Genomic DNA, 15,745 nt, shown 5'->3' on the forward strand with positions numbered 1-15,745 from the left:
CCGTCGGGTCGATGACTCAGTGAAGGTTCCAGTTTCTCTCAGGACGCCCGGGAAAAACATTGCGGTTTAAAGTTTAGCCCCTAAATACCTAAAAGTACCGCTGACTTCAGGAGACTTCTCTCACATCACGGAGCAAAACAGAACTCAAAAGCCAAGCCAAGACCGCGCCATCCCTTAATAAGCGAGCACCTGAATGCACCTTTCAGTGCGAAGCTCTGCATTATGACGAATGCGGTGTTTGCGGTTCAGAGAAATTGAAGACATGACAGCGCACACACACACACACACACACACACACGGGGTTCCGGTCCTGTCATTTCAAACACTCTGTCTTCGAACCGTTCTTTGCCAATTTTTTGACAGCGATTAATTTTCTTTTCAACATCTATCCATAATTTAGCTCCGAGATCCCTGTTTAACAACCAGGTGAAATCCCTTTTAAGACGGGAAAACAAGCGCACTTTTCGTCGCCGATTGTATTTTCAAGTCGAATGCCGACCTAATGTTTTTATTTTCATTAGCACGCTCACCGGCGTAACAAATACGAATGTGATTTGAGTCTTAGAGAAATTCCCGCCTCCCGTACGCATCTGCGGCGTTGCAGAGAAAAGGCCGGGTGTCACAGATTCCCACCAGCTTCCTCTATGACCTATTGGTGCCCCTCCCTTTCCTTTATTTATATTTTTCTGCTTTAACACCATACCCAACAATAAAAACAAAAAAAAAAAAAAATAAATAAAGTTCAGAGATACAGTTCATGCAAGTCAACCAACACGATTTGCAGGTTATTTTAAAGTTAGCGAAAAACGTCCTTTCGCCGCTTTGAGAATATTAGGCCGATTCTAATTCGTATAAAAAATAAAATTTCACTTCCTCCAAATCTCTCAGTGATATGCAGCGTTGGGGAAAGCGAGTGATATCGCACGACAGGTTCGCCGTGACACCGTACGCTTGTCTCTGAGCCGTCGTTTGATTCTCAGAAACCTACTTTTACCTGCTGGGTCAGTGTATCACAGGCTACCTAAGACACAACATACAGGATTTGTGTTCGTGTGTGTGGGTGTGTGTGTGTGTGTGTGTGTGAGACGGAGCCAGACTCCTGAATGACCTGGATCCGGTGGGATCGTATAATAGATTCGACTCTGCCCAAAGGTCATATATTATTACCGCTTCTATTTGTTTTTGACAAGAAGAGGAGATGTGGAGTCAAACAGTTTTATCAACCACCATTAAGCAAACGCAGACGTGTACATACGGAGGATGCATTATGCAACACGTTACATATATTCCTTCTTTTCCACAGAAGTGATAAAGACACTAAGTGGTCTGGATATATAGTGTCATGTACAGAACATTTGTATTTTTTCTTAAAGGATGTTTTCCCTCTTGGGTTCATTCATTTTTTATCTATATGCTTATCCTGCACTCAGGGGTCACAGAGCGGTGAGAGTCTATACCAGCGTCACTCACCAATTTAGCAAATGATTTTATTTAAGGCATATCTTATTTAAAAAAAAAATTTTTTTAAAAAAACAATATTAGGACATCAGTGGGTGAAATGATAGATAAACAAAAAGAATTACAAAAAACACATATTGGATTTTTAGCACACTCAATTTTGCACTGGCGGTATGAATTAAATAACTGCAAATATAACTTCTAAGACAATTAAATAGCATTTTGATTCATTCATTCAAGCCACGGGTAATAAAAGAGTCCGTGGGTGAGAGTCGCTATAGGCAGTGTGTGTGTGTGTGTGTGTGTGTGTGTGTGCTGTCCAAGTATGTGAGAGGTGCCACACCTCCGCTTAGTCGAGCAAAGCCAGCATGACCTACTTTAGGACGGTTCCATGGTGAACTATCACCTCTGTCTAAGCCGGCTCTCTCCGTGCACAGCGAACGGCGTGTATAAATACACCATTTTTTAAATCACTCTTGGACCTATCACTACACTTGAAATATGCTTTGCATACTCACATGGGCCTAAATCTGGATAAAAGAGGAAGACAGTGAGTGAGCGAGTCAAGACTACCTCTCCCTGCACGCCGTCAAACAGCAATGAAATATAGATGTCGTTGCTCTTTACGGCGCTGAATAAATAATAGTCAGCCAATGAGATTTGCGATTTAATGTACACACTCGCTTCCCTGTGCTCACTAACGCCGCCGTAGCAAAGTTTTTCAGGTTAACCGAGACATCCTTGATACTCGCCGGACGCGTTTTGGGGAATACTCGCATGCCAGGCGAACAAAAGACCTCGTACAAATACTGTATTTCACGCGGCGGCACGCTGTAAAAAATCAGGGCATTCATCACGCTCAAGCACTACGCTTTGTTGCAGCTCCGGTATTTAGTTTCTGCTTCTTTTATCCAGTCTGTTAATGACCTCAATAGCAGAAGGGAATGTCAGCGGTAGGTAACGGAGTAGATCTCCGACTACGGGGCAGGCCTAGCGGAAAACTGGCCCTCTGTCACCAGACTGTGTTTCAGGAAGAAGTTCACATGAGGACAAGACAAGCGTTCAAATCCCGGGAGCCCCGGCCAGCGGTAATCACACTTTTATTGGGGTGTCAAGTCCGGCCTAGAATGTGGGCCGTTACTGTTGTTTTTTTTCCGTGCATGCATGTGTGTGTGTGTGTGTGTGTGTGTGTGAGTGTGCGGCTGTGCATAAAAGAGAGCCCGAGCGCCATGCATCCCTGCAGGACAACCAGCGGAGATCACATATCTCTGCAAATGTAACGCATTAAGCTATAAAAACAAAAATCAAATGCCGCTCGGCGGTGAAATCGCGCCATTGGTCGATGACAGTTTCATCCCCCCCGCGCTTTCCTTTTGGATGAAAAGGATAGGAAAAAAAAAAAACAAAAACAAAAATGATCGATAAATAAATAAATCGTAATAACAACCGTGACATCAGAATTGGCCAGAATGTCGGAGCTCCTTTCGTTACTCTTCCCCGGCGGGACTCGAAGAAATTCATTCAATATGTACTACACCGGCTTTGGATGAAGAGAGCAAATTGTGATGTTTAATGGAAGTTTGAGCTCAAATACAGAAAATGAGTGTCATCAAAGTCTGAAACTCGCTCTCTCCCCTCTCTCGGTCTCCTCTGGTGCCCGAGAGGAGAAAAGCAAATTTATATTTTTGGCGACTTCCACCCCCTTCTGTTGTGGAAATTTAGCGTATCCCAACCTAACGAGAGAATAACTTCAAATTGTAGCGTTCTCAAAAGAAGCCTGGCCAAAGACACTAAATGCTTTGTAGACGTGAGGAAACCTTAAGCGCAAAATTAACATTATGCAGAGCATCCCGCCCATTACAACCAGAAAGCCTTTACTTGAACACTTAAACGTCTAAGTATTATCGAATTAAAGCTAGATGAATTTTGTGAGAGAACGGTAACAAAAAGCGAAACAGATCATTGCAGCAACGCCTGCTTGCGTCAAGCCTGTGTTGATCCAAGCGGAAGCCTGTATCCTCGCTGCAACTCTCCCGATCAGTTTGATATTAGGAAAGTATTGGAAGTGACTTTGATTAGTTTCGTTCAATTCCATGACTGCATCGACAAACCGCGGGTTCAAGGTCAGGCGGCCCGTCCGTTAATCGATGCTGCTGTGCCGAGCCGACCGCCGCTCAAATGAAACCAAACCGCCATCGCGCTGTGAAAACTGCATTAACTTTAACACTATATATTTGTATACACATATAAATGTATATATTTATGTCAATATAAATACATCCATGCATTTATTATCTATGTTGCTTATCCTACTCTCAGGGTTCAAGGGCTGCTGCAGCCCTATCTATGATAGATAGATAGATAGATAGATAGATAGATAGATAGATAGATAGACAGACAGACAGACAGACAGACAGACAGACAGACAGACAGACAGACAGACAGACAGACAGACAGACAGATAGATAGATAGAGGACTGTCTCAGAAAATTAGAATATTGTGATAAAGTTCTTTATCTTCTGGAATGCAATTACAAAAACAAAAATGTCATACATTCTGGATTCATTACAAATCAACTGAAATATTGTTAGCATTTTATTATTTTAATATTGTTAATAATGGCTCACATCTTAAGAAACTCAAAAATCCTATCTCAAAATATTAGAAAATCATGAAAAAGTTTTTTTTTTTTATTGCATTACAGAAGATAAAGAGCTTTATCACAATATTCTAATTTTCTGAGACAGTCCTGTAGATGGATGGATGGATGGACGGATAGCTGGATGGCTGTAACATTTCCATTTCAAAAACAGAGTGAGTCAACACGAACGACCTCATTTAAAATGTCTGCCTGCGTGCACGTCGTCCAATCCTTGTCTTTGAGGCGTTTCCATGCAAGCGATTTATCGATTTAGACTTTGTCTAGTAGACTCGAACGTTCACGGTCAGACGTGCATGCCAATTCATGAGAAGAAGGATGAAATATTGACAAAATCACGATGATTCATCCCTTTGACGAGCCCTCCATTGTGCGCGGCGAAGCCTCACATGTTTCAGAACCGTTCGTGGGCATGATGAATCCTTTAATATTGAAAAAGTGTTTTCAGAATGCAAGGAGCCTTCGCCTCCCTGTGAGCCAGACTGTATCTACGGCACTAACTATTCATGAGTTCAAAGTGGAAACACGGCACCTTTTCTGGCCGGGAAAACAACCTCATCTACATCACTCGCCGCCGCCGCCGCCGTACCGGACGGCCGCACTGAAAGGCGAGTTTGCGACGCCGTACGATGTGATTTACCGGCGTGCTAAAAAGCTGAGGGTGTTTTAAAAGACGTATAACCTGAAAAACCATCTTGTTGTTGTTGTCAACTACCGGTACTTTGTGCGCGTATCTGCATGAGCTATCACGTGTTTGTCCCATTACCTGACTTTCAATGTTGTTCTATTGAAATATTATTTAATGGACCGAGATGTTTACCAGCCTGACCAACAACAACAACAACTTTCTAATGGGGTTTTTATAGATTTATAGATTCGGCTGAAATGACAATATAACAACCTTGCAATTTATCTTTCCTCCATTACGTATTGTTCTGTTTTCACGTAAACCCTTTGAGACGCGTTGATTTACCTCATTTTTTCAGAAAATATCGGCGCTGTTGAAATAAATACAAGCCTTTAAGATAAATAAATGATGGCAAGGGGGAGTGCGGTACGTCGCACGCGGTATTAAACGCGGCACGGCGTCCTTCGGAAGGCAAGGAAATAAGACCATCTTACACCGGCGTCCTCGCAGCTAGCATAGATTCAGGACTCTCTTTTTGAAGTACTGATTTAAATGTTCAATTATTAACAACAAACAAATTGCCTGTTTAAATTATTTTCCAACAGCACGCCGAGCATATGTTGAATTAAAATTTGATGACACAAATAGAACTCTGTCGTTGTTAGCGATGTAGCCTTTAAATCCTTTCCATATTTCTCTCGGCGTTCCTCAGAGCGCCGTCCTCGGTCCCTTCCCGCTTCATTTATGTCTTCTTTTGACGGAGAAAAATTAATGCACCCGTTGCATTTCCACCTCGCCCAACGACCAAACCGGACTCCTGCCCTTGCTAAATACTTGATGACATTAATGGATGGATGACCAATTTCCTCTCTTTTAGCTTAAAAAAATGTAATTCCTAGAATTTCGTATCGCAGATTTATGAGAAGTCCAGGATGCTAAACCTGACAAAGTCTGCATTGCTGAATCGTGCGACCCGTTATAATTTAATCATGGCTATTCAAGATTATTATACTGAAGTTTGCATGTGTGTGTGTGTGTGTGTGTGTGTGTGTGTGAGTGTGTGTGTGCACTGAACCTACATTTCAGCTCAATTCTATTAGTTGCACTAACAAAATTACACTTCCACGCAAACCTACAAACCTGAATCCTTCAGGTTTCAGCATAAAAGAGTTAAAGTACAATAAAATAACTACAGCTAAATGTAAAAAATGATAGAGTGAATTCTACACATCGTCACATTGATTGGTGTCGACCTGGTGTGGCTTTTTACCCGTTAAAAGATAATCCAACAAGCGTCCCTGTAGCAAAAGACACACAAGTTTGTCATGAATTTCTCAATTTTCCATCATGTGTTTAAGTTTGTTTCTAAATATATTCATTTGTTTATTTGTCTTCGGCTAGGTTACGAGGGGGAAAACGAAGACACATGAACAGAAATCCACGCAGCTAACCGTAACAAATAACCACGTCTGTATTAAATAAGTAGGTTAATCAAAAATTAGCCGCTTCTATTTTCGGATACTGAGAAGAAAAAGGTCATTATTATTCACGAACAAGAAATACACTCATTGAGGCTAAAGTTTGGCTGGGCTTACTCGGTGCCATTGTATAAAAAGGTAGCAAACACAAGTGTCTTGTTTGATGTTTGTGGTAATACGGGCCCCTGATCATATTTTGCGCAATTAAATGATCATATTCCTTCCTTTAATTACTACTACCTATCGGTTAGTTTGCCGTACACATGAGAATGCACGTAATTGACACACTTGCATGCATCATAACGCCATATCTCGGCGGCACTAATACGCCCGCCGTGGCGACAGATGAGACCCGGCGCCGTCCGACCGCACCTTCACCCGCAACTTCCCGTTCGCCGCCCGAACAAGCGGCCGTCCGCTTGATAGTCAGGAACCCATAATGCACCGGGAGCCGCCGTGCATGCCTGGTGTCGAGATTTAATTGGATATTAGTATCCAGCGGTGTCTGAATTAATCAAATCATTTCCATCCATTAATTTAGTAGTGGAACATACAATTAAAGCCTTATTAGTGTGCTCTCAGGAGTATGCCTTTTCATCCCTTTGCAGAACATTGAGAGTTGGACAGAGTCCAGTGCGAGACATTCACCTCACTTAAATGTGGTGCTTCCTCTTGATAATCCATCTCCAAGCACAGGCTTCAATCCTAAAGCAAGGTAAGCCTCAGCTACTTCCCACTGGTGTTTAAAAGCCCTGCATATACTAATGACTGGGTGTTGGATAACAATGGAAACTATTTCAATATGCGGTATATGTGTGAATGTAACAATGTTTCATGGTATTTTTCCTGTGGGGGGGAGGAGGGGGATTAGAAATCCCTGCTAAAATCAAAACAAAACCGCTCAAGCGTACTTGAGACAGTCCGATGCATTCATGCCGTGCGTTTCTGTTTTGAAATGCTACATAAGATCATGTCTGTTTTTAAGTATTTCCATTTTTTAAGTATTCTTCTATAACACACCTTTGAATCACTTGACAGGAAAATTCTAGAGTAGTTATCAAGCCATTTTTGTTTCAGCTCCCGCACAATTACGGTTATTGACGAAGTCAGTCCTTGAACGAGACACAAAGCGGCATTCTGCCCGAATGAGCCGATTCTTTTTTACATAAGACGGCACAAAAAACACCGTCGTTCGGCTAGGGATAACTCCTTTTTTTTTTTTTTTATTTCTTTCTTTCCATCCTCCTCTCATGTGAATTTGAGTAAAAGGCATTTTCGCACAAAATCATTCAGACTGCAGAAATGAGCAGCCATTTTTAATTAAAAACATTTACAGAGGAAACCGACGTGAGAAAGAAAAGAGAGACAGAGAAAGAAAGAGAAAGAAAGAGAAAGAGAGAGAGAGAGAGCCATGGGATTTTGCACTCTGTCATCCAAGGCTTCACTGGATCAAAGAGTTTTAGTTGTGGTTTTTAATGGTTACGTAACACTTCTGCCTATGACTTAATGGGCCCAGACACCATATATTCAATCCAAAGCTTTCAGATTTCCTGCAAAAGTTCTCTCAGGGTTCAGACAGGTTATAGAAGGCCCGTGTTTACGCAAGCGTCGCCTTAAGCCGCCCATTCACGTGCTGCAAATGGGCCGGGGATAAATACAATGCCTTGTAAATTTCCCTCCCGAACGATCGACCCTGGTGTAAACACATCTAAACTCACGTTACAGAAGGTGCCACTGAAGTATGCGGTATGTCCAGATAAAATAAAGAAACAAAGCTGCCCCCACAAAAAAAAAAAAAAAAAAAAAAAAAAAAAATCTCCTTAAAATAAATTATGAGAAGGGTGATTTTGCCAGAATGTGAAAATCTGCCTTTGTTTTTTTGCAGCGCGGAGCAGCCTACTGGAAATACTTCGAGAAGTGACTGTTCTGGTCCCGTTCCTGCTGAATTTTCTCAATTACGCGTTCACATTTCAGAACCTTGTCAGGATCGTTCGACATCTCCACGTGACGTAGGCGGAACTCATAAGCCACGTCCGTTACTCGATACTTCTCGCAAACTGCGGGGCGCAGTCGTTTTTGAAAACCAATGCGGCGAGCGGTCGGTTTTCGTGCGACAAAACGGACCGACAATAAGGGGGGGGCGACGCCACAGAGAGGTGGATGCCGTGGCGGCTGTCCGTGTCCTTCTTGCTAGCGGCGGATCGTTTTTGAGGATGGTTTCCAGAACCAGACGATTGTTAGAACCGAATTCTTAGAGCGTTTCTGGCCGAAACCAGCTTTTGTCTGATAACCGCTTCTGTTTTAGTCCTGTTTTAGGATGAGGTACTCTTATTAAGTCTCCAAAGCAAGTACACGGCTGTGAATGCATATATGCTAATAGCTAATCAACGGCAGAGATCGCAACTAACTAGTCTTAGAGTAAGAGAGTATTATTTACATCACGCTTGCCTCATCCCGGGGAGCTCTGTTGGAGTCCCGGGGAAAAACTTAGACGATCTCCTCGCATACTTTCAAGACCGTGTGGCCTCGTTTCAAAGCCGCTTTGTTTATTTGCGTGATCAACAAATATACAATAGCTGTTTATTAAATACTGGAAGTGAGCATGCCATTTTAACTAGATGTTAGGGAAGGGTGGAGGTAGCAGAAACACAATTGTTTTGTTTTTTCCCCACTTGTCGCCGTACAGGATGTTTAAATGACCGAACACTCAGAAGTTAGAGTGAGGAGTGAGAGAGGCTGTCGAACATTTTAATTAAATTTGTTCTAATGGCCGTATTTTTCTGTCTTGACTGAACCGCTTGGCCAAAACCTTGGTGGATTTTTACTTGTTTTACGCAATGCAGTTATCTAAGTGAAAAAAAAGACTTACGTATTTCTCTCCGTGACCCTCAAAGTGACAGAGGCAACCTCCAACTGCACTTTTGTACCATGAATCACAGAATAAAACATTGTGTTCGTTTTAAATGGACGGTGCCGCAAAAGGCCAAGTCCATCTCCTCCTTGAAAAAAAAAAAAAAAAAAACACCCCTCTGTCGTTTGGAATTTTACAATTTTGCATTTTGGAAACGTGTTATTTTTTTCGTTCCTCCTCCTGCCTTTTTGGCCGACATCGCCGCGGCATTCGGTGCACGTTCGGGCCTCGGCACGCGGGGAAGCTGTCACTACGCGGTAAATTATTTAGGAAGGTTAGCCCTTAAACTGGTTTAAAGAGTCGATTGCGATTAACACCCGGCTGAGATACAAAAGACTTAGATGTAGATGCGATCGTAGCTAGTTTTCCATTAGAGCTTAAAACATCCGAACATCTGGTTGTAAAACCGTCAGACCGACCTCAGGATGCGATTTACCGCCTCCGCTACGTCCAATGTATACACAGCGCGGGGGCTCCAGTCAAGACGGCTAACAGCCTTAATGTCAATTTCGGTCAAAATTCCCGATCCTAATTGAAACGCCCTTCCCGATATGAGCGTCCCCGGCCGAATCGTGCCAGGCATCTTAAAAATGACCGATGTGTTTTCCGTTGACTCGCGGCATAATCGTTTAAAGCAATAACCCGCGTGCGTTCTGTTTGCGGGTTGCGGCAAATCACTTTAGAAGTAATAACAATGTGAATATTAAGTGGTGAGACATCGTATTACTCTAACTTTATTCTGACCCATCCCCCGACCGGCCCTGCCAACTGAGGAACGGCAGCAGAATGAAAACTCAATATGGCAGAGCGATCAGTAAGATCCACAAAGTTGGTTTCTATAAATTCAATAAGGAATACTTCTTATCTCGTAAATTTCCATTTTGAAAGCCTGCGAAACATCAAGGCCCGAACACGAGTCTGGACCTGTCACGGTCCAATCACAGCGCAGCTACCGCCGCCGCGCCGGAATAACCGTCCTTCTCTTTACAAGAAGCGTCCGAATCTTATCAGAACCCCCTCGCTATGCGGGCCGCGTTTCCTCCCCTGTTTCGGGAGACAACTGGGATACTGGAGAACTCACAATATCTCGTGTTAAAATAGATGACGGATTTTAACACAACAGCCGCGATTACCAAAACACGCAAAAATCACAATCGCACCCATTTCTCCCGGATACGGTATCCCGGGGATACTATCAACTTCGAATGTATGTCTTGTAATACAATACTTTAAACTGCGGTTTCTGAATTAATGAACGAATCTGTGGATGATTTAACTCCTTCCAGTATAAGTGGGACGCCACATCGTACTGGAAGCACAACAACTGTGTCAAAGTTGCACTTTGCCAGTTGAGGCCGCGGCAATCGATATTTTCTTTGGGTCTATTTGTTGTTTCTCTCTCTCTCTCTCTCACACACACACACACACACACACACACACACACACACACACACACACAAAGCCCCCACCCACCCTCACAAATTCAGTTGTTTATTTCTTCAGTTTGGCAACAAATGTACCGAATCAATCATTTATAATTTATGGTGCTGCCAATGGCCTCCAGCCCATAAAAACAGATATTTGCATTACTCAAGGTCTAAGTTGGACCTCCCAATAACAGACCAATAAATTTTGTAGAACATACACAACGATCTTTGATAAGAGGCAAAGTTTGCCTCTGTTTCACTTTAGAAGACACGGAATTGCTAGGACGGATTATTTTTTTTCGATCACAAGCTACTAAAACAATGACCTGGACCTTGTTCCTCTAATTCCCGTCGCCCGAGCCAGGATCCCGCTGCCTTTCCCGAGCCCCGTTATTATTTTTCGCTTCTCAACTCGGTGTCTCTTAATCCCTCGGACGATACGAATCCGACCGAAACGAAACCCCCGTCTTTGCGTTTCCGGAGAACGATAACATCGACGAAGGCACGGGCCGTTATTTAGGGGAACTGAAAAGCTCCGCGAAAAGGCCTCGATCGGAGAAGCCCCGCGTTTTTTTTCCCCTCTTTCTCCTCCCGAGACGTCCCGGCGTCGCTTACCTTGACATGCCGTCTGCGATGCAGTTCTGGCCCGGGTATCCCTCGCCTCTCGCCGACAGCGACCCCTGCGACATACCCGGCCGAGATTTCCACGACTCCATTAACGCCGTTACGGGTGAAATTAGATTCAGCAAGGGGTTGGACTGGTCCCTCACATCGTGCCGTGTGAAAGACATTGTTCCTTGCGCTCCAATCTGGTAATGGAATGAGTGTCCACCAGAATTAACTCCGACAATGGCCGATGGGGGCATGCTGTTATTCTCTTGGTAATAGCTGCCATCACTAGACTCCTGCTTAACCCCTTTAGACTGGACATTGTTGGAGAACACGTCGTGCTCGTAGTTCCCGTTCATCGAGACAGGGGGTCCTAGGATATTGGAGAGACTGTATTCGTCTATGTTGTTTCTCAGGGACAGATAGGTGGTCTCGGACGCGGGGAAGAGGCCGAGAGACGGCGACGGCTCGCCGTAGGGCTGTTGGTTCATACATCCCTCGTTTTTGTCGGGCTCACTCTTGATCTGCGTGATGAAGGGTGCGCCGCTCGCGTTACATTTGGTGCTGCCCAGACACATGCTCCTGAAATCGGTCCCCGGCTCGTTCTTAATGTACTTAACCATGCCCATCTGGTCTAAGCCGACGTTGAACACCTCCCCGTCGATTATCTCCACTTTGGGGAATTCGAAGTTCTTGAAGTCTTGATCTCTGGTCATGCCGCCCGCCTCCGGGCTGCTCGTGTCGTTTTGCACCAAACCCAGGCCGCCGGCCGGACTGGACACCGGAAACCCGACGGAGGAGGGGTTCTGCGGGCTGGCGACGGCCATGGCGCCCCCCGTGGCCGGACTGGAGATGGAGGGCCTTATCGTGTTGCAGGCGTTGGCCGCGTTGGCGCAGCCGCCGCCCGTGGGGCTCGAGACGGACGATCTGATGTTACAGGTCGTGCTGCAGGACGGAGGCGACCTCACGCTGCTCATGCTCTGCGGGCTGGACATGGGCGACCTCATGACGTTGAGCGGGCTGGCCACCGGGGGCGAGCCCACCGTGCTGGACTCCACGGGGCTACATGTGGCTGAATTCCTGTGCTTGATGTTGGCCGGCGCCGGCGCGCACGAGGTCTGGCTCACGGGACTGCTGACGGACGAGCACACCGGCCCGTAGCACGTCAGGGGACTGGTGGTGGAGGACACCATGTTGTTGCTGCCGCCGGGGCTGGAGATGGAGCTGGAGGTCTGGGGACTGCAGGACAGAGATGAAGCGAGCATGGAAGCCGAGCTGACGGGAGTCCCGGAGGGGCAGTCTCTGTGAGCCTTGCTCGGTTGCTGGAAATTAAACGCTTTTAACTTGGGGCTCTTTGTCGAACCGCAACGGGTCTCCTCCAGAGGCCGCCCGCATACTGGGTACATCTTCCCGGGGCTGGTGTTACCTCCGTGCTGGCTAAAGAAATCCGGCTCCCGAGCGGCGTTCATATACAGGCCCATTGACTCGGCCACGGTTTTGGAAAGCTCCTTGGAGTCCATTTCCTGCTTCTGCCCGTGCAGGGAGTTGTTGAAGTGAGGGAGAACGAATTGCTGGTTCTGGCCGAGCCGGAGCATCGACTGCTCCTGCTTCTTCGCATTGTTGTCCTTGCAGTCGGCGGCCGGGCTCCCGGCGGGGCAGCCGACGTTGACGATGTCCATCAGGATATCGCCGCTCGTCAGACTCGAATCCTCCGCGTTACAACAGTATTCCATATTGCCGGGGACCTGAGACCATCTGTTTTCCGTATCGCTTCCATCAAAGAAACTTTGGTATCTTTTGGTCTCCATCGCTGACTCATCGAGCCACCTGGTTCAAATAAGTCGAGAACAAAGAACGAGAATTCACGTCACTTATCTCACATTAATGACAGTGCACAGCGTGTCGGCCTTTTTTCGGAAACTAAAACGCAGATTACAAAACGCGCCGTCCGTCCGCCCCCCCCCCCCCCCCCTCCGCCCACGGCCGGGTTTCCTCCCAGTGAGTCGTCCCGAACCGGATTAAACGCCTAATGAAGCCGAAGGGTTGGCGCGTTGGAATCGTTTTATTTTTAGTCCCGGCGATGACACAGACGTCCGGTTGGAATGACTTTCACATTTAAAGCCGGGCAGAGACGCTCCTTGCAAACAGAAATAGAGCTGTATGATATGAGGACAATATTTCAGGAGTCTGCACAAGACAGGTGACGAGGTCTGCCCAGGTGCCCTGCAAGGGTTAATCTGACTTCGTGACGTCACCCGTTTTTTTTTTTTCCTTCTTCTTTTTTTTTTTTTTCTTTATTTAAATTCCCACCTCTATTGCGCCCCTATTGGACGGCCGCGCCAGAAATCCACCAGCCGCGTCAAGACACGCGTGGATTGGCTTGAGAGCTGTCACTCAAAGAGTTGTTGCTCTCGTGTGATGCGACACAACTTGGAAATGTTGTTTATCCGGCGTCATGTGCAAAAATAACAAACAAAAAAAAAGTGACAACAACAACACCGACGAGGGGGGTCGGAATGGGTGGTTTTTAAAAAAGAGGGTTTATCACGAAGGGAAAGAGGGGGGGGGGGCTTTCTATAAAAGTTATTCTCGTTGCCTTGCAAAATAACCCCCCACGCACCATCCGTGCACGGCAAGAAAGGAGGAATAAACACACACACACACACACACGGTGTGTGTGTGTGTGTGGGGGGGGTGTTAATCCTTCTCTCCTGCACAGATTTGCACCGGAACCGGACTATTCAACTTCATCTGCGGGCACATCGACACCCCCCCCTTTTTTTATTTTTGCGTGAACGCAAACTAACCGGAGAAAGGGAGGGGGGGGGGCACCGCGCTTTTTTTTTGCGTGTGTGCAAATAACTATTTCTTTATAAAGATCGCTTTTTTTAAATTTTTCTATTGCGCGTCCGAGCGTTCGCGCAATACGCGGATTATTTTACTCCGCCGGGGACGACGGTCCGGTTTGCGTGGATGAGGGAGGGGGGGGGGGGAAGACGCACCGATCAACTTTTACGGTTAATAGTCTCCAAGTTAAAACTTGTCACTCCTCTCCGAAATATTCGTAACTTCTCACCAACCGTTTTATTGTTGTTATTTAGGGGAAATAAATGTGCCGTCAAGCAGCGGAGCTCCGCGCGTCCTCACCTGAATTACGACATTCGGAGTTGTCAGGTGCCGTGTCGTTGCCGGGCAGCGGTAATCCAGAGGACGAAGAAAAAGGGAATTTAAAAATAAAAAAAAAAATTTAAAAAAAAAGGACGATGGGAGGGGGAAATAAAAATAAAAACGTCGACGATCTGTTTATTCCCAGTGCATAGTTTTTTTTTTGTTTTGTTTTTTTTTTCAGTTTGACAGCTCGACACACTGGAGAAGTCTGCTGCGTATTACCAGGAGTAATCCTCCGCGGCGAGCCGCCGCCGCCGCCGCCGCCGCCGCCGCCGCTGCTGCTTGCTGCCGCTGCCGCTGCCGTTGCCGCCGCTGCTGCTGCTCACCGGACGGACGGACGGACCGACGGACGGATGATCTCACATTATGGCCGTAATTTTGTAGATTACTTGATTCTGCGTGCGGACGGGTGGGTGGGGGTTAAAAAAAAAAAAAAAAAAAAAAGAAAAAAAGGGAAGGAAAAAAAAAAAAAGAGTAATAAAAACAAACGAAGGAGTCGGTCGGACTTGCAGTCAGAGCGACGTCATTGTGTGCACGCCTGGACCCTCCCACTGCAACGAGTGCAACACAAACTCTGAGGAGGGGGAGAGGAGGAGGAAGAGGAGGAGAGGAAGAAGAGGGGGAGGAGGAGGAGGAGGAGGAGGAGGAAGAGGGGAGGGGCCCCGGAGCGCAGGTAGACGGAGCCGTCTGGAAATAGGCCACCACGCTCTGTCACTCAAACCCTCTCTCCAGATGACACTTTTATTCTAACCCCCACTCTCCTGCAAGTTTTCTTTCTATTTTATTTAACCGCCACCTGAGCTCCCCCCTTATAAAAAAAAAAAAAAAAAAAGTTTTTTTTTTTTTTTTTTTTTGTACTTCACCGTCAAATTGTATTGGACGTTGATTTAAGTAAAAAAAAAAAGGCCCCCTTTTCCCTTTCCCTCTCCCCCCCCCCCGCGAGTGGGAGTGGGGGTCCGCCGTCAAAAGTGAAACCAAGTCTGCCTCTTGGATCGTAACGGCAGCTTCCACTAGGTGGAGCAACATTTCTACTGCTACTCACTCACAGAAGGTCTTTTTTTTTTTTTTTTTTTGAGTGATCATGTCACCCCATTTAATTTGAGTCAAACTATGCAGGCCTCTCTGATGAGATGTTTATTTTATTCTATTTTTTTTTGGATGGGAAGGAGGGGAGGGGGAGTCAAAAATGCATAGGGATGGTTGAAGTCCAATGACCGATCAGCTGATGTCATGAAAAGGTAAATAGACTCCGGGGTAGGCGGGTCGCACCATCGACGCTCGCGGTCCTTTTGCCCATTTTTACACACTCCGGTTGTGGGTGACTGGCGATTAAAAAAAGAAAGAAAAAAGAAAAAAAGGGAGTGTTTGTATCGTGCAGGAGAGTCGCTCTACTCTCTGCTTATATT

The 15,745-nt window shown here is 45.8% G+C and overlaps 1 protein-coding gene across 1 annotated transcript in view; it reads right to left on the bottom strand.

Annotated features, from left to right (window-relative positions):
- Positions 1 to 14,878, bottom strand: part of nr3c2 (nuclear receptor subfamily 3, group C, member 2) — a 94,952-nt gene extending 80,074 nt beyond the window's left edge. Inside the window, exons 1-2 of the mRNA XM_086157372.1 lie at positions 14,319 to 14,878; positions 11,178 to 12,998 (exon numbers count right to left, since the gene is read on the bottom strand). Of these exons, the coding sequence (XP_086013498.1) occupies positions 11,178 to 12,979 (1,802 nt within the window). The 5' untranslated portion in view covers positions 12,980 to 12,998; positions 14,319 to 14,878. The remainder of the gene's footprint in view (positions 1 to 11,177; positions 12,999 to 14,318) is intronic.
- Between the last annotated feature and the right edge of the window lie 867 nt (positions 14,879 to 15,745).

Source organism: Fistularia commersonii, chromosome 12, assembly GCF_037954325.1.
Source record: "Fistularia commersonii isolate RoL2024-O1a breed Wild chromosome 12, RoL_Fcom_v1.0, whole genome shotgun sequence".
Classification (NCBI taxonomy): Eukaryota; Metazoa; Chordata; class Actinopteri; order Syngnathiformes; family Fistulariidae; genus Fistularia; species Fistularia commersonii.